The 21490-nt window shown below is 47.6% G+C and overlaps 2 protein-coding genes across 24 annotated transcripts in view; one reads left to right on the forward strand and one right to left on the reverse strand.

The window, feature by feature from the left end:
• Window positions 1-2883: 2883 nt before the first annotated feature.
• LOC110486291 (Golgi SNAP receptor complex member 2) lies at window positions 2884-11589 on the forward strand. The gene is made up of 6 exons (XM_021557766.3): window positions 2884-3087; window positions 3757-3821; window positions 6053-6161; window positions 6808-6940; window positions 7163-7303; window positions 9972-11589. Exons 1-6 carry the CDS (start codon window positions 3059-3061, stop codon window positions 10131-10133), a joined length of 639 nt encoding a protein of 212 aa, XP_021413441.3. The 5' UTR covers window positions 2884-3058; the 3' UTR covers window positions 10134-11589.
• Window positions 11590-12297: 708 nt separating this feature from the next.
• The window catches only part of LOC110486290 (G patch domain-containing protein 8), a 37251-nt gene continuing 28058 nt past the window's right edge, over window positions 12298-21490 (reverse strand). For all 23 annotated transcript variants that reach the window (XM_036940992.2, XM_090196359.1, XM_090196352.1 and 20 more), the window contains 3 exons: window positions 20107-20250; window positions 19693-19823; window positions 12298-17558 (listed from right to left, as the gene is read on the reverse strand). In XM_036940992.2, the coding sequence (XP_036796887.2) occupies window positions 13628-17558; window positions 19693-19823; window positions 20107-20250 (4206 nt within the window). In that variant the 3' untranslated portion in view covers window positions 12298-13627. The remainder of the gene's footprint in view (window positions 17559-19692; window positions 19824-20106; window positions 20251-21490) is intronic.

A 21490-nucleotide genomic window follows, 5' to 3' on the forward strand; every position in this document is an offset into this window, starting at 1 on the left:
TTTCAGTATCACAATTAAAGTATTCATCAATCTATCATCTATCTTTTCTTTTGACTTCCTCAAAACCACATTTTAAGACTCATTGACACATATGACTTGATGATGAGAGTGTGATTAAACCCTGGTGCATGACTGTGGGTAGGAAGCTGTCACTCTGTGTAATGCTACTGGCAGGCAGGGGAAGCCCGGTGAGGTGCTATGTTGTGCTCCTCTCTGTGCCATGTTGCTGTTTACCTTCTCTCCCTGGGAGAGCAGAGTGCAGGGAGACGGCATGTCATCCAGTCATGGGGGTGGACATGATCTCTCATCCTCACCGAGACAGCAGAGCGGATGCTCCGGGGTCTAGGTGTCACCACTCCTAGGTGGTATGGCCACAGGGCTGTGTGTGTGTGTGTGTGTGTGTGTGTGTGTGTGTGAGGCTGACGGCTGCATGATCCATGCTCCCTGTGCTCTCTCAGGCCAGAAAGGCAGCAGGTAGAGGGGGGGGGAAGGAGAGAGAAGGGGAGAGAGAGAATGAGAGAGGAGAGAGAGAGACTCACCAGTATCTTCAGGGCAGTCATTTCACCTCCTCCTCTCTCTGGGTGGGCACGCCCCTCTCACCTCCACACCTCCATTACAGCCAAAGAGCAGAAACAAATGCCAGTCGAACCCCTCTCCCTGGTCCCCATAGACAGAGACATTATGAATTCTCCCTCTCTTTTTTGACAGGTACTCATCTGCTTTCATTCAACCTTTCATCACGGCTTCAAAGGCAAACTGATAATTTCCCTCAGGAGAATGAGAAGATCAGTTGCCTTCCAAAAAATTACTGGAATCCAAACATCGTTGCCCTGAAGCAATTTAGCTCGTCATAATTGGGCTCTTCATTTTGTCTCTCCGGGTTTATGATTGTAGAGTTATAATGTATTATTTTGCCTGAGAAGGATCGTTCAGTGCATTAAATATAAGTGATTTAATAACATATAATTTTCCCTTTATGTTTAAAACAAAGGCATAGGGGATTCATTCAGTGGGACGGGTGAGTTCCTCTACCTAACAACAGTGCTGCTGCCATGGTGTCTAGCCAGGAGAGGGAGACTGATCCGGCTCAAAATCCTCTAGTTCCAGGAAACTGCTTTTGACGGCCCCAGGGATCCAGCGCTGGCATCAGGAAATAGGGTGTCTTACTGGTGGTTCAGAAAAGGGGCCACACACACACACACACACACACACATATACAGGGCTAAACATCTCACACATCCATCTTCACACTAGACCTTTCCTGAAAACCACAACAACAAACCCTAACTCAACCCTACCTACACATTCCTTCTTTGTCTCTTTCCCCATAGGTGTGTTCAGTGACTGATGTACCTGAATGTAACAGAACAGGGGAGTTTAGCAGGAGCGGGGTTGAAACGGACACATGATGATGACTTGGTCAATCAGAGTGAAGTGAGCATGCTCCACATCTGGAGTCTAGGTGTCAGTATCTGCCTGTAGTGCTCAGGTGTGGGGGGAAGACCGGTAAACTCTGCTCCTCCTTTCTCCAGGGTTAGGGTTAGAGCACAGACAGTGCAGCCAACATAATCTGCCAAAGGGCTCGTAGGGGCCCTTCCTCTCCTTCTCTACTTGTCTGAGCTACATGTTAAATCTAAACATATCCCACCACTGCCCTGAGGAGGTGTTATGACAACCGAAAATGGTGAGCAGCAAGAGCAAGAAGTGGCTTGAACATGAATCATGTTTTTTTGACATGTGGGGGTGGGTTAAAACAGGCCTCTGTTGAGAAGCAAGTAGCCTGGAGAGACAAGTGTCAACCATCAACCAACAGGCTCAGCAAACCATCTCTCTCATGATAGGTCGGTTGTGCTGTGTGGGGTAAACAATAACACATTATAGAGACTTTAGAGCCAATTCCCCTGAACATATAGTATCTGTCAATGGGACACCTGCAATTGTTTGGCTGCTCTGCTCATACCCTCATGCATCTCCAGTGGTAGGCTGACGGAGCGTGGGAGAGAGCGAGAGCTGATGTGAGGTGTGGTTTTGTAGGGGTGCCAGGGATAGCCCCAGGATGATTCTCTCTTCTGCATCACTAAGGATCCATTGTTAACATCTCAGGGGGCAGCATAATTCTGAGTATTCAAACCACGTCTGTTTTCACACACTCATTGAAGGGGAGAGAGAATTTGATTGGCAGCTTAACAAACAATCTGACACCTTACCTCATCCTCATTTATCCTGGGTGCAGACATTTGTGACTTCTCCCAATCTCATCTGCCCGTGGAAAGTTTGATATCATTATTGTTGGTCTGTCTGTATCCGCGGGCAGAGGAGGGAATCCAGGATGGACAGACAGGTGTATTCTGACACCAATCTGTGGAAAAAGGGGATAATTAGAAAAACCCAGGGTGAGCTGACAAAACTTTGCCTGGAGACGTCTTCTCATTAAGTCTTTCCAGTTACATTAGTCTCCCCGTCAACAGATGAGCCCTGGTTGGATTGAGGGGGAGAGGATGCTTTTTGTTGTTGTTGTGGGAACAGAAAGCACACTGTCTGTGATTCAGATTAAGGGTATGATATATGACATGTAAAAAGCTGAAAATAGATCAATAAATATGACTTTTGTTACGGTAGTCTAAGCATCAAATGAACCAACATAGAAACATGATTTAAAAGAATCACTCAAATCTAGAAAGCTCACTTCCACTTCATAAACTATTATCATGCCATATTTTGGTGTTGAAATGTAAGACAGGAAACACGAACATCGTTTAAATTGCACTAACTTTAAATCATTTTATTTTGCATTTTCCTACATTTCTTCTTCATTGTTTGATTGGAGCTGTCGAGCTACCTGTACCTGCCTCGTAGTGTCGCTGCAGCAGTTCTTTGGCTTTTATCACTCGGTGGAGCTTCCGCTATTCCATTTCCGTACACACATTTTCTCAACTGATGACGTGTGCGTTGCACAAAAATCCACTTGTTTTCAGTTTCAAAATAAAACCGGCTAAAGGTATTCTTCTATAGACCGAGGGTATTTTTTGTGGATTGTGTCTTGAAACATAAAAGGAAAATGGAGACATTGTACCATCAAACAAATAAGTGAGTGTTTCTGTTCTCTTTCAAAAAAAGAAGACATCTAACGTAGCTCACTTGCCTTATGATATACCGCGTTACTGTAACTAGCTGGCTAGCTAACAACATTTCACAACAAAATATAGTTTTAACTAACCCCTTCCATTAGTGGTCATGATGTCAACAGGAAACTAGCTAGCCAACCAGCTAATAGATAGCCATAGATCCATGACCAACAATATTTAACTATCACTACTGTAACGGTACGCCGCGTTCAGATCAACTGGGAAATCTTTGGCTTCAGTGCATTCAAGAATATTAGGAACTCGGGGGAAAAAAAACTAGCTCTGACTGGGAAACATCGTTTTGAACGGTCATCCAACTCTGAGTTCCAAGTCGGAAACTCGAGCATCTTTTTAGAGTTCCGATTTTCTGACCTAAAGATCACTGACGTCATGATCTTACCTTGTTTTGCCCCCCAAACCCGAGTTCCCAGTAGTCTTGAAAGCACCATTAATTCACTGTCTGTAGTTTACGTATCTAGCGTGTGTATTAAATTGCCACATACCATTGTCTAGTTCCTTATCTATTCAATAGACCCTTATCTAATATTACGCTTCCATATAGACCTCTGTTTAATTTTTACGGTAGCCTAGGAATAATTATATATCTTTGCTCTCTCTCCTCTTTGATCAGGCAAATCCAGGAGGTGCAGTCGCTCATGGGACGCCTGGAGAACACAGATCGTCAGTCTGTCCACTGTGAGTTCACTCTTTCTAAATAATGTATCTTCTGCATTCAATGAATGTTGCAAGTGTCAACCTCACAGAAATGTTCCATATGCACAAAAAAATTATTTCTCAAATGTGTTTACATCGCTGTTAGTGAGCATTTCTCCGTTGTCAAGATAATCGATCCACCTGACAGATGTGGCATATCAAAAAGCTGATTAAACAGCATGGTCATTACACAGGTGCAACTTGTGCTGGGGACAATAAAAGGTCACTCTAAATGTGCAGTTTTGTCACACATCACAATGCCACAGAAGTCTCAAGTTTTGAGGGAGTGTGCAATTGGCATGCTGGCTGCAGGACTGTCCAACAGAGCTGTTGCCAGAGAATTTAATGTTTATTTCTCTACAATAAGCCGCCTCCAACGTCGTTTACAGAATTTGGCAGTACGTCCAACTGGCCTCACAACCGCAGACCACATGTAACCAGGCCAGCCAAGGACCTTCACATCTGGCTTCTTCACCTGCAGGATTGTCTGAGCCCTGCCACCCAGACAGCTGATGAAACTATGGGTTTGCACAACCGCAGAATTTCTGCACAAGCTGTCAGAAACCGTATCAGGGAAGCTCATCTGTGTGCTCGTCGTCCTCACCAGGGTCTTGACCTGACTGCAGTTCAACGTGGTAACCGACTTCAGTGGGCAAATGCTCACCTTCTATGGCCACTGGCATGCTGGAGAAGTCTGCTCTTCACAGATTAATCCCGGTTTCAGCTGTACTGGGCAGATTGCAGAAGGTGTGTTGGCGAGCGGTTTGCTGATGTCAACGTTGTGAACAGAGTGCCCCATGGTAGGGCTAGAGTAAGGGAAGGCATGTGCTCATTGTCCGTAGCTTAATTTAATTTTATTGATGGCAATTTGAATGCACACTGTGACGAGTTCCTGAGACTCATTGTCGTGCCATTCAACCCCGCCATCACCTCATGTTTCAGCATGATAATGCACAACCCCATGCCGCAAGGATCTGTTCACATTTCCTGGAAGCTGAAAATGTCCCAGTTCTTCCATGGCCTGCATACTCACCAGACACGTCACCTATTGAGCATGTGTGGGATGCTCTGGACCGGCGTGTACGACAGCGCATTCCAGTTCCCGCCAATATCCAGCAACTTCACACAGCCATTGAAGAGGGGTGGGACAACATTCCACAGGCCACAATCAGCAGCCTGATCAACTCTGTCTTCGCTCTGCATGAAGAAAATGCTGGCCAGATACTGACTGGTTTTATGATACCTTTTTTAAAGGTATCTGTGACCAACAGATGCATATTTGTGTTCCCAGTCATGCGAAATCCATAGATGAGGGCCTAATTAATTTATTTCAATTGACTGATTACCTTACATGAACTGTAACTCAGTAAAATATTTTAAATTGTTGCGTTTTTATATTTTTGTTAATTATACATTTGGAATTTACAACTAGGCAGTATTTACATCTTTTCCCCTTCTCCAGTGTTGCGCAGCCCTTTGAGCCAAGCTGTACCCTGCCCTCCCTACTGATTGTTTTGGGAGGTGAGCAGGGCGGGCAATGTTCTGTGAGCCAGGCTGGTGCCAGGGCAGGAAGCATAGGGGTGGCAGCAGAGGGACGACCGGGAAGTCTTCTCTAAAGATAATGGTGGCAGCCAGTCGGCCGCCCAGTTGTGACAATGACATCATCTCGCATGTTAGAGGGTGGAAGGATGCAGCAGGCGTCCGAGCGAGGAGTCACTCAGTAGAGGGAGAGGGTGGGGGACAAGATGGTGCAAGTCCTTTTAAAGGGCAGATAAAAGCTTCCCACAAGCCTAGTGCTGCTGTCACCTTGGAATCAAACGCTATCTAGAATCTCAGCAGTCTGAGAATGAAACGGGTGTAACGATAGATATCTGACTTCAAATAAGAATCAGTGGCTGATTTGTCTTCATGAAGAGATGATGTACAAGGCCCTTTGTTTCAATGTGGATTAACTTCCTCTGTGAAGTTTGAGGAAATAACATATTTGCTTTCATCTCTCTCTCTTGGATTCACCTGAAACCACGGGGCTATATTCCATGGCAACATGGCATAAGGAAATCTTGTCTGATTTATTAGAATGAACATAACTTTAACATTTTATTTTGTATAAGATGGGCCTATTTGGGGAGTGAAACAACTGTTCAGGGTGTGTTTAATAGTTTATGTGTGTGTGTGTGTGTGTGTCTGTGTCTGTGTGCGCGCTCTCTCTCCAGTGTTGGAGAACGATCTGCAGGCCAGAATCGACCAGATCTTCAACCATTTCGAACGTCTGGAAATCCTGGCTGGCAAAGAACCGCCAAACCGCCGTCAGAACGTCAAACTGTGAGTACTCATAAACTGCATCGGTGACCCAAATACACCAGAGGTGGCGTGGCGATGAATGTTTCATAAAGATGGGTGGGACCGGGACGAGATCGCAGCTAGATGAAACGGGCAGTGTGTTTCTCATCCCCTGTGGCAACGCGGCTCTGTGAAAACATTCCCTCGGCAGCCCCGTCATTCACCGGCATTCCTGCCGCGTTGGGCAAGGCGTCACTTCAGAGCCGGGTAAACAGGCCCCAGGGGACAAACTGCTGCGCCCCGTCCCACAGCTCTCCTCTGATCTCAGGACAGCTACAGTACGCTGAGGCCGCAGGGCTGAGCCACGAGCAGGTGATGCTCAGGAGGAGCGGGAGAGAAGGGTGGAGGGAGACAGGCCCTCGGGTGTTTCAGCCAGGTGGAGAAGTAAGTCAGATTGGGAAGAAGGGAGGCATGTTGACTTATCTTAGTGACGATAGAAAGCTTTTATTGAGAACTAGAAGACATCCATACACAGATGTCATGAGTTAGTGAAGAAGGAGTGACTGAACCACAGTCCTGAAATGCTGGATGGGGCTGGAGGCTGACATTTTTACCCTCTGAGATTTCCTGCCATTATTCGGCTGGGGGGGTAAGAAGAATGTGGTCTCTGTCTGTGTCCCCTCCGCAGGCGGGTAGACCAGCTGAAGTATGATGTTCAGCACCTCCAGACGGCGCTGAGGAACTTCCAGTACCGTCGCTACTCACGAGAGACCCAGGACCGAGAGAGGGAGGAGCTCATGAGTCGTACCTTCACCACCAACGTCAGTAGTAGTGGCACACTCCAAAACCACATGTAACCACCAGAACACACTCGTCTCCCATGTAGCACTACAGTAATGTCTGCACTCATGTAATGATAACCTAAAACACGCATGCAAGCTATTGCTTGACACACCACAACTGGTGTAACATGGGCAATAAAACCGAAATACATTTATTAGGGGAACATTGTGTTGAGATGTTACCGGTATTGTCCCCTACAGGATGCAGACACCTCCATCCCCATAGACGAGACGTTGCAGTTAAACTCCAACCTGAACAACGCACACAGAGGCATGGACGACCTCCTGGGCAGCGGCAGCAGCATCCTCACAGGACTCCGGGACCAGAGGGACACGCTCAAGGTGTGTGTGTTTGCTCACATACGGGCCTTTCCCAACAATGCAGAGAGACAAAATGGAGAGAGAATGAATACACAATGAGTAACCATAACTTGGCTATATACAGTGCCTTGCGAAAGTATTCGGCCCCCTTGAACTTTGCGACCTTTTGCCACATTTCAGGCTTCAAACATAAAGATATAAAACTGTATTTTTTTGTGAAGAATCAACAACAAGTGGGACACAATCATGAGGTGGAACGACATTTATTGGATATTTCAAACTTTTTTAACAAATCAAAAACTGAAAAATTGGGCGTGCAAAATTATTCAGCCCCCTTAAGTTAATACTTTGTAGCGCCACCTTTTGCTGTGATTACAGCTGTAAGTCGCTTGGGGTATGTCTCTATCAGTTTTGCACATCGAGAGACTGACATTTTTTCCCATTCCTCCTTGCTAAACAGCTCGAGCTCAGTGAGGTTGGATGGAGAGCATTTGTGAACAGCAGTTTTCAGTTCTTTCCACAGATTCTCGATTGGATTCAGGTCTGGACTTTGACTTGGCCATTCTAACACCTATAACACCTAACACCTACCTAGATATGTTTATTTTTGAACCATTCCATTGTAGATTTTGCTTTATGTTTTGGATCATTGTCTTGTTGGAAGACAAATCTCCGTCCCAGTCTCAGGTCTTTTGCAGACTCCATCAGGTTTTCTTCCAGAATGGTCCTGTATTTGGCTCCATCCATCTTCCCATCAATTTTAACCATCTTCCCTGTCCCTGCTGAAGAAAAGCAGGCCCAAACCATGATGCTGCCACCACCATGTTTGACAGTGGGGATGATGTGTTCAGCTGTGTTGCTTTTACGCCAAACATAACGTTTTGCATTGTTGCCAAAAATTTCAATTTTGGTTTCATCTGACCAGAGCACCTTCTTCCACATGTTTGGTGTGTCTCCCAGGTGGCTTGTGGCAAACGTTAAACGACACTTTTTATGGATATCTTTAAGAAATGGCTTTCTTCTTGCCACTCTTCCATAAAGGCCAGATTTGTGCAATATACGACTGATTGTTGTCCTATGGACAGAGTCTCCCACCTCAGCTGTAGATCTCTGCAGTTCATCCAGAGTGATCATGGGCCTCTTGGCTGCATCTCTGATCAGTCTTCTCCTTGTATGAGCTGAAAGTTTAGAGGGACGGCCAGGTCTTGGTAGATTTGCAGTGGTCTGATACTCCTTCCATTTCAATATTATCGCTTGCACAGTGCTCCTTGGGATGTTTAAAGCTTGGGAAATCTTTTTGTATCCAAATCCGGCTTTAAACTTCTTCACAACAGTATCTCGGACCTGCCTAGTGTGTTCCTTGTTCTTCATGATGCTCTCTGTGCTTTTAACGGACCTCTGAGACTATCACAGTGGGGCTGAGGGGCTGAATAATTTTGCACGCCCAATTTTTCAGTTTTTGATTTGTTCAAAAAGTTAGAAATATCCAATAAATGTCGTTCCACTTCATGATTGTGTCCCACTTGTTGTTGATTCTTCACAAAAAAATACAGTTTTAAATCTTTATGTTTGAAGCCTGAAATGTGGCAAAAGGTCGCAAAGTTCAAGGGGGCCGAATACTTTCGCAAGGCACTGTACATGGGGTACCAGTACCGAGTTGATGTGCAGGGGTACGATGCAATTGAGGTAGATATGTACATGTAGGGAGGGGTAAAGTGATGAGGCAACGGGATAGATAAGCACTAGCAGCAGCGTATGTGATGATTCAAAAGAGTGCAAAATGCTGATAGTCCTGGTAGCTATTTGGTTAACTATTTAGCATTCTTATGGCTTGTTGGTAGAAGCTGTTCAGGGTCCTGTTGGTTCCAAACTTGGTGCATCGGTACCGCTTTCCGTGAGGTAGCAGAAATGTCTACCACTTGGGGGACTGGAGTCTTTGAAAATTATCAGGGTCTTCCTCTGACACCGCCTGGTATAGAGGTCCTGGATGGCAGGGAGCTCAGCCCCAGTGATGTACTGGGCCGTACGCACTACTCTTTGTAGTGGATGCCAAGCAGTTGCCATACCAAGTGGTGATGCAGCAAGTCAAGATGCTCTCAATGGTGCAGCTGTAGAACGTTTTGAGGATCTGTTTTTTTGTTGTTGACACTTTGCCAAGGTACACTGACCGTGACACGGCAGGGCAGGTCCCTGTCGACGGTATCCCAGAGAGAGGAATCAGTATTCCCAAGACAAACCCTGGCTGACCCGGTTTCTGTCTCTGTAATGATCACTATGTGTAGTAGAAGTGTGTGTGTGTGTGTGTGGTGCTGGTTGTCAGCAGCAGGCTAAGTACATATTTCCAGGGAGGAGAAGAGATGGTGTTCCTGGTGGAGGCTGCTGTGGGCCTCCTGTTATCAGGGCGTCTGGTGATCAGATGGGCTGGCCGTGAGAAACGGCCGAGGGACAGACCGGGAGGACAGAATGGCTGGGTGCGGTTCCTCAGACAGCCTCTCCCTAATCAGTTGAATAGAGCTTTGTCATGACCAGGCTAAATGCAGGTTATGATACGACTGTGTATACAGTATTCCCACAAACAGCAATGAAGCAGAATACCCATTAATAACTAACTTCAGCTTGTTCTTCAGGAAACAACAGCACAATCAATGGAACTTCAGCAGCTAACGTTTGATGTCTTCCCTAAATCCAGGGGACCCACAAGAAGATGCTGGATGTGGCCAACATGCTGGGTCTGTCCAACACGGTGATGAGGCTGATCGAGAAGAGGGCCACCCAGGATAAGTTCATCATGATTGGAGGGATGCTGCTCACCTGTGTGGTCATGTTCCTGGTGGTCAAGTACCTGGGCTGACCATGACCGCGTCTGCAACCACAGTTTTGCGTTGGTCTTGGACATTTTTGCACAGTAAGCCCATAAGATACGTGAACGGAGATAAAATAGGATCGTCTTCAAATCGGAGAGCTCCTTGAAAGTTTTGGTTCCGATCGGAAGGCGAGGAATTATCCGTCTTTTAATTTCCATGGGTTTTGTCACCCACTTCTATTTCAACCACTCTTTGTTTGCACCAGTAAAATGGGTGCTAAGCAAGACCTAAACTCAGAGTATACAAAACATTAAGGACGCCTTCCTAATGTTGAGTTGCACCTTTTGCCTTCAGAACAGCCTCAATTCATCTGGGCATGGACACTACAAGGTATTGAAAGCATTCCACAGGGATGCTGGCCCATGTTGATTCCAATGCTTCCCACAGTTGTCAAGCTGGCTAGATGTCCTTTAGGCGGTGGACCAATAGTGATACACATGGGAAACTGTTGTGTGAAAAGCCCAGCAGCATTGCAGTTCGACACAAACCGGTGCGCCTGGCACCTACTACCATACCCCGTTCAAAGGAACTTTTCTGTCTTGCCCATTCACCCTATGAATGACACACATACACAATCCATGTCTCAAGGCTTACATTTTTTTTTTAAAACCCATATCCTCCATGTATAGTGCTTGAAGTGAATTTAGCAAGTGACATCAATAAGGGATCATAGCTTTCACCTGGTCGGTCTGTTATGGAAAGAGCAGGTGTCCTTAAAGTATAGACACTGAGTGCAAAACGTTAATTTGACTTCAAACTGAACGTGGAACCTTGCAACCACAATTCCAGCTCACTGACACCTGCCGGTCATCCACCTGCCAGCCTCTGTGTGAAGCACATTTCAATGTGACTGGTCACCTTTTTTTCAAACCAATTCTCCACTTGCTTGCCTTAGTCTCCCCTATAATGAGTTCTCCGTTACCTTGTGGATGGCATCCAATTGTGGTCTCATCTAAACCATCTATTTGGCAGCAAACAGTAAAATGATGCTTCATTGTTTCCAAATGAGGATGATTCTGGAAATGGATATAAAGCTGTTGTTTTACCTTACCTCATCACACTGCCTGGAGAATACTTATGTCAGATGAATCAATACATGTATTTAGTCCAGGGAGGAAGAGGGCAGTTAACAGGGACCTGTGCCCAAGATACAGACCGATAATGAGAACAAAACGTGTTTTGTCAAACTATCTGAACAAAGTGTATTGTTGTCACACTTTCAAAATGTAAATTATCTGGACATTTTCTTGGCCCTAGTCTCACTATGTTAGTGCAACCAAGGTTCAAATTGTAATTCTCTGGAGATAAGTTTTTAAAAATTGTCTTAATCTGTCTCTGAAGTGTACATCATTGTCCATGGAATCTAGCAATTGAATTAGGTATGGGTCAAATCTAACAATGGACATAAAGCATAGTTTAAATAAATCTCTCACTGATGTCAAACTGTCATATAATATGGAGTTTACATTTACAACAGTAAAACGATTGTTTGAAACACAATTATTTTCAAGACTAGTACTTGAGGGTCCCTAGTCTAGGGACCTATCCGGACTGTGCATAGGAACCCCTACCATCACATCTGACATGTTAGTGATTTAGCAGACACGCTTATTCAGAGCCACTGACAGTACTGAGTGCATACATTTAGTTCAAATACAATCCTGGGAGACCAATAAGCATGGAATGTTCCAGCAGGTAGATGAGAAACTATGGATAAAGTTTTACGCTGAAATTAGAAAGTTTGACTCCTGGTCTTGTTCAGCTAGCTGTGAGACTACATAAAACGGAGCTCTGGCGCCATCTAGTGACAGCTCAGCATTCCATAACCAGAGGAGAGGCAAAGCAATGTAAAAATCCTCTAGCCTCATTAGCCTAGCAGACTTGTCCTCCATTCTAAAAAGGGCTGCATGCAATATGCTGAGAATGAGAAATTCCCTTCCCATTGCAGTTTCAGAAGCCGTTTGCCACAGTAAGTAAAGAACGCATGTCTGTGCTGGTATGTTACTATATGTAATCTGCCTATAATGTGGGAGTGGGACACGCTGGACTGATCCCTGCCACTGGACATTTATCTTTGTGTTGCTCGCAACCCTTACTCATACCACTGCAGACTACTCACTCTTCACCAGACAAACAAAGTTAAGACAGACATGTAGCAACTCAAAACTCTTTATTTGCTGACGCATTATATTTAAAAAAGACATACCATTGCTGCCACTTACAAGGCAGTGCCATTACCCAATCCTCCCCATACAGGATAATAGTTCAGAAAATGCCTCTAAAGTATTCTTGTCCATCTTCATTCCTTCAGTTCTTTTATTTTTTTTTACAGTAGCAACAAACCCCTAGAATGTTATTGGGGTTAACTACAAACAATTTTATTTACATTGAGCAAAAATTACACAAGAGGAAAAACATCTCCTTTTTGAGGAGCATTTTGGAAAATAATTTAGAAATAAAACAAAAATAATAATTATTGCAGTATACTACAATCATACATTTGTTACATGATGCGAAAGCAGCATCTTGATGTACAGATTTCAGTGCAAGTCATTTCGATATACAACCACTACCACTTGGAACAACATGACCTTTAACCCTACAGCACTAAGAGGCTATGACCCCCCCCACAGTACCTCCAATAAAACTTGAGCTTCACCCAACCTCTTATCGGTGTTCCCCCACCAGTGACCATTTTAATTTCCTTATGGGCAACATTTCATTAGTCAGTAATAAAGAACATCCCTTAAATGCCCATCATATTAGAGGGATACTTCACATTGCTCAGTGATCTATGTACACTATACTGTATTACAAATTGTTGGTGAATATTACGGGTCATGAAGAGAGCAAGTAGTCGTGAGAAAATGAGATATTAATGACAACAGAATTCAGGCAGTAGACTAGAGCCACCAGATTACATTACAAAGTCAAGGCTGTTTCCAGTCATGGATGTCACCCTAAACCCCCTCTTGTCCTCACCTCCCCTTTCCTTTCCCACAACACCATCCTGCTTATGGCTTCAGCCACTGTGTCTCTTTGGCTGTAAAAACAAAGAAGAACATTGACAGTGACAATCAGTTATAAAATGTGGGACAAAAAAAAAAAAATTACTCCAGAGGTTTCTGCTTTAAAAATAAAAAAATAAAACTGGGTTCCCATTCAAAACATCTTAGATTTGAGGTTGCCTCAAACCCTCCTCTACCCTGTCCAGAAACCTCAGGGTGAATCTCAGTCAACTGTTAGGAGCGGTCCATCAAAGTGCCCACAGTAAATGTCTGCTGTTTACCTCTGCACAGGCAGCATATCACAGCACCTCTGTCTGGCCAGTGGTCTAATGGTGGCCAGTCTGATGATATTCTCATCATCATCTGCTGCACAATGGTGCCACTACATCTCCCTCTCTCCATGTTTAACCAGGCCTGCTCTGGCCAAAACACCCTCCTCTGATGTGGACACATGGCTCTAGTGAAGGTCTTCCTCAGGAGCCGTGGTTAGGGGGGTGCTGGAGGTCCTGCCCTGAGAAGATGGGGTGCAGGAAGGGGTGGAGCTGTAGTGCGGCTGCCGCAGCTGCGTTAGAGTGCCGGGGGGCGAACAGCGTTGGGTAGAGGGATGAGTGTGGTATGTGGTGGAGGGCTAAGGGGCTGTGGTGATGAAGTGCTGAGGCTGGGATAATGTGTATGGGCTGGCCAGAGAGGAAGGCCGTGTGGTGGGCAGGGATCAGTCCAGCGTGTCCCACTCCCAACTGGTGGCCCAGAGTGTGGCCTAGAGAGTGTCCCAGGTGAGACAGGGAGATGGGGGTGAGGTGGTGCTGGGGGATGTGGTGGACCTGGGCTAACTGGGGGTGCGGGTGGGGTCCGTGTGGGTGGATGCCCATGGCTGCAGCCTGAGCAGCATGGTGCTGCTGGATGAGGTGTTGTACTGTGGTGATGGAGGTAGCCGAGGCTGCAGACACAGCAGGCTGGTGGATCTGGATCATCTGCTGCTGGGGAGGGGGGGGTGCCGGCTGCAGATGGTTCGCTGCTGCAGCCATGTTCGCTGCAGCCTGTGCTGCTGCGGCTGAGGGGAAGGTCTTGATGTGCTTGGCCAGGAGCTGCTGCTGGATGTGCTGCTGGGCGGCCTGCTGCAGCTTGCCGTACTTCTCCATCTCCTCTGGGGTGAAGGTGATGGGCTGGCTCTCCAGCGGGGCCAGATCGTCCTCCTCTGCCTCCACGCCCATGTCCTCATCCTCCAGGCTGGGCGGGGGGTAGTTGGGGTAGGCGTGCATGGGGGGTGGCTGCTGATGCATGTCGGGGATGAGGGACTCCATCATGGGGTTCTGGGAGGGGTCCTGTCCCGGGTCGCCCTGGTATGGGGGCATCAGCATGGAGGGTTCCTGATGGAACAGTGGACGGGGCTCATGAAGAACCCGTGCGTCCAGGGTGAGGTGGCGGGCTTCCTGAACAACTACTACCGTCTCCTCCACCTTCTTATGAGCTGGTGGAGGGGGAGGCGGTGGGGGGAACTCCCGGATGGGCTCCATCAGGATGACCTCTGCCACGGCATCTGAACCTTTCCCTGCTGATGACTTCTCTCCACCATCGGGCCGGGTCAGGGGGATCGCAGGGAATTTCTTCCCTGCCTGCAGCTTACCGAACAGGGGCAGCATGGACTTATTGCCCAGAGCTGGAGGCAGTTTGGGCCCAAAGTAGCCCGATGGTGGGTCCTTGATCTTGGCGCCAGTCTTGGTCCCTGTGGTTGGGACATCAGATCCCTTCCTGGACTGGATCTTATCCAGAAGCTGGCGGGCGGTGAAGTGTGAGGATGAGTTCCTCTGGTCTCCTCCTCCTTCTCCCCGGGACCCCCCTGCCCTCTGGCTCTGGGAGCTGCTGTTGCGGTTTGGGGCTCGTGACGAGGCAGAGCGGGGGGACTGGGAACGGTAGATGCAGGAGCGGTTGAAGTCTCGGCGCCGTGTAGCGCTGTCTGCCCGGCCCCTGTGGCCCCCCTGGCCTCCCCGACCCCGGTGAGGGGAGCCCTTAGTAGAGCTGGAGGAGCGGCTGGCTGAGCTGTGGCTGCGGCTGTAGCTGCGTCTCCACGACCTGGCGCTGCTGCTGCGGCTCCTGCTGCTAGAGCTCCGAGAGCTGCTCCGGTGCCGCCGCTGGTGCCTCTTCCTGCGGCTGTGGCTGCGTGAGCGGGAGCGAGAGTCCTCCGAGGACGAGGAAGAATAGTGACGTCTTCTGGAGCGCCGCCGCCCGCCGCTTCCCCGTCGATCGTACTCGGAGTCAGAGGAGCGTTTAGAGTGTCTCCGGTGGCGGCCTCCGTCACTGTCGTCACTGTAACTGTCTGAGTAGCTGCGGCTGCGCCGGCTGTAGGCGCTCGAGGAGCGCTCCGAGCTGCTGGAGTCTGACTGGCTACGGGAGGCCTGGCCGCGGTGCCGCCGCCGGCTGCTCCCTCGCCCGTCTCCCCGACGCGACGAGCGGCTTCGGGAGCGGCCGGAGTCCTCGCTCTGGTGCCGGTGCCCCTCCCGGGGCGTGGACCTGCGGCGGCTGGATCGGGAAGCTGAGCCTCCACCTCCTTCCTCCTCCTCACTCTCACTGCTGGGTGGTCTGCCTGGCCCGGGGCTTTTCTGGGCCGAGGAGGAGCAGGAAGCGCTGGGTGGGGCGCTGGGGTCTGTCTTCAGACGCTTGGTGCCGTTGTGCTCCTCAGAGGGCTTGGCCTCGTCAGAACCTTTCCCTGCCCCACCTTCCTCTGCCCCGGACTTCTGAAGTGCTTCTTTGGCTGGTCGTTTCCTCTTCCCAGGTTCCACTCCTGTAGCAGATCCTGTTCCTGCTGGTGCTGGGGGAGCACTAGAAACCGTTGCGGCTACTGCTTTATCCTCTTTAGGCTTTTCCTTATCACCACCACCTCCTTCTTCCCCCTCCTCACCTTTGTTTTTGCTCTTCTTTCGTTTGTGTTTTTTCTTCTTTTTGGTTTTCTCTCCTAGGATCTCAGTTTCCGCGTCCCCGTCCACTATGGCTCCCTTCTCTTTTTCTTTGCGCTTGGAGCCTTTCCCAGATTTCTTATGCTTCTTCTTCTTCTTTTTCTTCTTCTTGGCTCCGCTTGTGCTACTCTGTAGCTTTTGTTCCTTAGTCTCCCCTTGGGAACCCTCTATTTTTAAGGAGGGCTGCTCCTTGTCAGTGCTGGGCCCAGGGGTGGTGGTGGTGGTGGCAGCAGCAGCATTCCCCTCATTGACTGCAGCAGCTGCCTCAGGATTGGTTTTTTTCTCAGCTCCTTCACCAGCGGGCTTGGAGGACTTGGCTGCTCGTCCCCCTTTGTTGCGGGACAGTTTGAAGTCGAAGTACAGGGGGTTGCAGCTGTAAGAGAGGGCGGGCTGAGCCTTGGTAAAGTCCAGCAGCTCCGAGGGCCACTGCAGAGTGGTGCTCTCGTCTTTGCTCAGGACCAGGAAGAAGGGGCCGGTGGGGATTTTGGGGCCCGAGTTGGGCTCTGGGACTGGGGTCTCCTGCTTGCTGCCTGGTACTGGGGTGGGGGCCATTGTGGGTGGGGGGTCTGTTAAGCTGGCAGAGGCCTCTTCAGTCTTCAGTTTAGGTGATGTGGGAGTGGGCTCTGTGACTGGAGCTGCAGGAGTCTTCTCTGGCTCCTCTGATTTGCACTCAGTAGCTTTTGGCTGTGTCTGCTCAGAAACCTCGACTACCACCTTCTCGGTCTTCTTCACTTCCTTCTCTTCCACCTCTTCATCTTCTTCTTGCTCCCTGATCTCACACTGGTCTGTGGCCTTCATGAACACCAGGAACTGGAAGCGGGGTTTGACTCTGCAGTGGGTTGGTGGGATGTAGTGGTAGTATTCAGGCTCCTGGCCGGCCCAGCCTTCCTCCTTCTTCATCATCATCTTCAGCTTGTTGAGAGTGGAGGCTAGGGAGGCGCCATCATCTTCTTCCTCCTGCTGCTCTGGTTGTTCTTGATATAGTTGCTCCTCCTGCTGCTCCTCCTCCTCCTCCTCCGGCCCTGCAGTTCCATTCCCCCCTCCTCCTCCTCCCTTGGGGCTCTCGGTGCTGCAGCCGGAGGTCTCCTCCTGTCCCGCGGCCTTCTCCCCTCCCTCCTCCTGTCCCCCCTCCTCCTCGTCATCCTGATGGAGTTTAGCGAACACTGCTGCGACAGTCTCCAGCTTCACTGGGGGTTTCTTGGCGAAGGAGAAGGACACGCTGACCTTGGAGGCCCCGGCCGGGGATGAGCTGCTCTTCCCCAGGGAGAAGCTGACGGTGGGGGCTGGTTTGGGGGAGGCCTGACCCCCACTGCTCTTCTCCTCCCCTGACAAGCCCTCCATGGCAGTGTCTGTAGGGGGAACATACTCGGGGGTTACAGCACTCCCCTCTTCACCCTTCTCCCCATCTACTGCCACGGTGGTGGGTTTGAACATGGGACCACTTCCCGGGGTACTGAAACAACGATAAAGAACATATTAAAGTGACGTGTTTCATGTGTTATGCGTTTCACCTTTGCACATACATCTGCAAACACTGCACTGATAGGAAGCTGCAGCTATTAGACTGTTAAACAGCCATCACTAGCACATTAGAGGCTGCTGCCTTTAGGCATAGACTAGGAATCACTGGCCACTTTAAGGAATGGAACACTAGTCACTTTAATAATTTTACCTATCTGGCATTACTCATCTCATATGTATATACAGTGAGGGAAAGAAGTATTTGATCCCTTGCTGATTTTGCACATTTGCCCACTGACAAAGAAATGATCAGTCTATAATTTTAAATGGTAGGTTTATTTGAACAGTGAGACAGAATAACAAAAAAATAATCCAGAAAAACGCATGTCAAAAATTGTATAAATTGATTTGCATTTTAATGAGGGAAATAAGTATTTGACCCCGCTGCAAAACATGACTTAGTACTTGGTGGCAAAACCCTTGTTGGCAATCACAGAGGTCAGACATTTCTTGTAGTTGGCCACCAGGTTTGCACATATCTCAGGAGGGATTTTGTCCCACTCCTCTTTGCAGATCTTGGCAACTCGAACCTTCAGCTCCCTCCACAGATTTTCTATGGGATTAAGGTCGGGAGACTGGCTAGGCCACTCCAGGACCTTAATGTGCTTCTTCTTGAGCCACTCCTTAGTTGCCTTGGCCGTGTGTTTTGGGTCATTGTCATGCTGGAATACCCATCCACGACCCATTTTCAATGCCCTGGCTGAGGGAAGTAGGTTCTCACCCAAGATTTGACGGTACATGGCCCCGTCCATCGTCTCTTTGATGCGGTGAAGTTGTCCTGTCCCCTTAGCAGAAAAACACCCCCAAAGCATGTTTCCACCTCCATGTTTGACGGTAGGTATGGTGTTCTTGGGGTCATAGGCAGCATTCCCCCTCCTCCAAACACGGCTAGTTGAGTTGATGCCAAAGAGCTCCAACACTTTCACCCAGTTGTCCTCTGAATCATTCAGCTGTTCATTGGCAAACTTGAGACGGGCATGTATATGTTCTTTCTTGAGCAAGGGGACCTTGCGGGCGCTACAGGATTTCAGTCCAACACGGCGTAGTGTGTTACCAATTGTTTTCTTGGTGACTATGCTGCCTTGAGATCATTGACAAGATCCTCCCGTGTAGTTCTGGGCTGATTCCTCACCGTTCTCATGATCATTGCAACTCCACGAGGTGAGATCTTGCATGGAGCCCCAGGCCGAGGGAGATTGACAGTTCTTCTGCGTTTCTTCCATTTGCGAATAATCGCACCAACTGTTGTCACTTTCTCACCAAGCTGCTTGGCGATGGTCTTGTAGCCCATTCCAGCCTTGTGTAGGTCTACAATCTTGTCCCTGACATCCTTGGAGAGCTCTTTGGTCTTGGCCATGGTGGAGAGTTTGGAATCTGATTGATTGATTGCTTCTGTGGACAGGTGTCTTTTATACAGGTAACAAACTGAGATTAGGAGCTCCTAATCTCAGCTCGTTACCTGTATAAAAGACACCTGGGAGCCAGAAATCTTTCTGGTTGAGAGGGGGTCAAATACTTATTTCCCCTCATTAAAATGCAAATCAATTTATAACATTTTTGACTGTCTCACTGTTCAAATAAACCTACCATTAAAATTATAGACGGATCATTTCTTTGTCAGTGGGCAAACGTACAAAATCAGCAGGGGATCAAATACTTTCCCCCCTCACTGTACTGCATTCTATATTCTACGGTATCTTAGTCAATGAATAATGTTTACATATCTTGTATTACTCATCTCATATGTATATACTGTATTCTATACTATTCTACGTTATCTTAGTCCGTTCCGCACTGACATCGCTAATCCATATGTATATAGTCTTAATTCAGTCCTACATAGATGTGTGTGTATTGGGTATATGTTAAGTCATTTGTTAGATATTACTGCACTGTCGGAGCTAGAAGCACAAGCATTTCGCTACAAACGCAATAACATCTGCTAACCCAATCACGTATATGTGACCAATAAAATAAAAATGTGATATTATTTATTGGGTTACAGCCTCCACTTCAGCCAGGAGAGGGCGGTTGAGTGTGCAGTATATACTGTAGCATGTGCTCACCGGTTCTGCTGTTTCCTCTGCTCAGCCAGCACATGCAGCCTGCGTAGCAGCTTCTCCTGCTTCTTCCCACCCTTCCGGGAGCGTGATGACACATTTCTCGCAAACTCCCTCTGCTTCAGCTCCTTAAGCCTCTGCAGCAGCACACCAAGGGCAGGATGGCGGGAGAGTGGAAGGGAAGAGAGGGGCAGAAAGACAGATTGGGTCAGATGAAGAAGAGGGAGAGAAAGAGAGCAGTTAAGGTCAATGGTGCAGCAACATCATTCAACAAGACCATTTTATATCTGCAAAGCCCTCTCCACTGAGAGTGTCTGGGATTTAAGGCTTGGGGTTTCTCTGAGCTCGTGTACACGGTGACAGTATACCCAGTGTGTGGAGGGCTGTAGCAGCGTGGGGGTAAGCGGAGGTCCTCCTCACCTGCTTATGAGCGTGGTCGTACGAGTTGATGTGGTTGTCAAACTCTTGGTGCTTCTGGTACTGTTTCTCACACAGCTCACAGTAAAAGTTGGCCCGCAGGTCTTCCAGGGCTTTGGCGATGGCCTTCTCCTTTTCCACCTGGTCCTGTTGTTGGGGTCAAGGAGGGCAGGGGGCGGAGACAGGAGATGTGAGTGACATTGATACAGATTAGAGATGGAAAGATGAAATAACATCCTGAGATTAGAGCCAGTATAATCTGGTCTTTATTCTCCTATCATAGGGCTCGGTAGTGGTTGAGTAATCCACAGGAAACTCTATGGTTGTTTATCATTGAGGTTAAAAGTCCAATAACCGAAAGAAATCAATCACATAAGGTAACAAAGCGTACAAGGATTGTGCTTGCAGGTTGTTTTTATACAGTGCATTCGTAAAGTATTCAGACCCCTTCCCTTTTTTTCAACATTTTGTTACATTATAGCCTTATTCTAAAATTAAATAATTGTTTTCCCCTCACAAACTACAAACAATACCCCATAATGTTTTATTTAATTAAAAACAAATTGCACATGAATTAAAAACAGAAATACCTTATTTACAAAAATATCCTTGAGGTTTCTACAACTTGGAGTCCACCTGTGGTAAATTCAATTGATTGTACATGATTTGGAAAGGCACACACCTGTCTATATAAGGTCCCACAGCTGACAGGTCCCTTAGAGAAACAGTTATCTCCATCATTCTTAAATGGAAGAAGTTTGAAACCACCAAGACTCTTCCTAGAGTCAATCAATTGAAGGGGCAGCAGGTAGCCTATTGGATAGAGCGTTGGGACAGTAACTGAAATGTTGCTGGATCAAATCCCTGAGCTGACGAGGTCAAAATCTGTTGTTCTGCCCGTGCGAGGCAGTTTAACCCACTGTTACCCGATGACGTGGATCTCGATTATGGCAGCCCCCCCCGCACCTCGATGTTTCAGAGGGTCAAATGCGTTCAGTTGTACAAGATTCTCTGGTCTGAAGAAACAGCTTGAGAGGATAGGCAGAGAAGAACGGGAGAAACTCCATAAATACAGGTGTGCAAAGCTTGTAGCATCATACCCAAGAAGACTTGAGGCTGTAATTGCTGCTTCAACAAAGTACTGAGTAAAGGGTCTGAAATAAATGTGATATCAGTTTGACATTTTTCATGAATTTGCTAACATTTCTAAAAACCTGTTTCTGCTTGTCGTTAGTTGGTATTGTGTCTAGATTGATGTGGGACATTAAAAAATATATTTAAAAAAGAGGGAAAAGCCAAGGGGTCTGAATACTTTCCAAATGCACTGGCATATGCCATTTCCGCAGATATACCGGTAACCCGCTAAAATAAATGATTTGGCACATGC

This window comes from Oncorhynchus mykiss, chromosome 13 (genome assembly GCF_057628025.1).
Source record: "Oncorhynchus mykiss isolate SJ-2025 chromosome 13, ASM5762802v1, whole genome shotgun sequence".
In the NCBI taxonomy this organism is placed as follows: domain Eukaryota; kingdom Metazoa; phylum Chordata; class Actinopteri; order Salmoniformes; family Salmonidae; genus Oncorhynchus; species Oncorhynchus mykiss.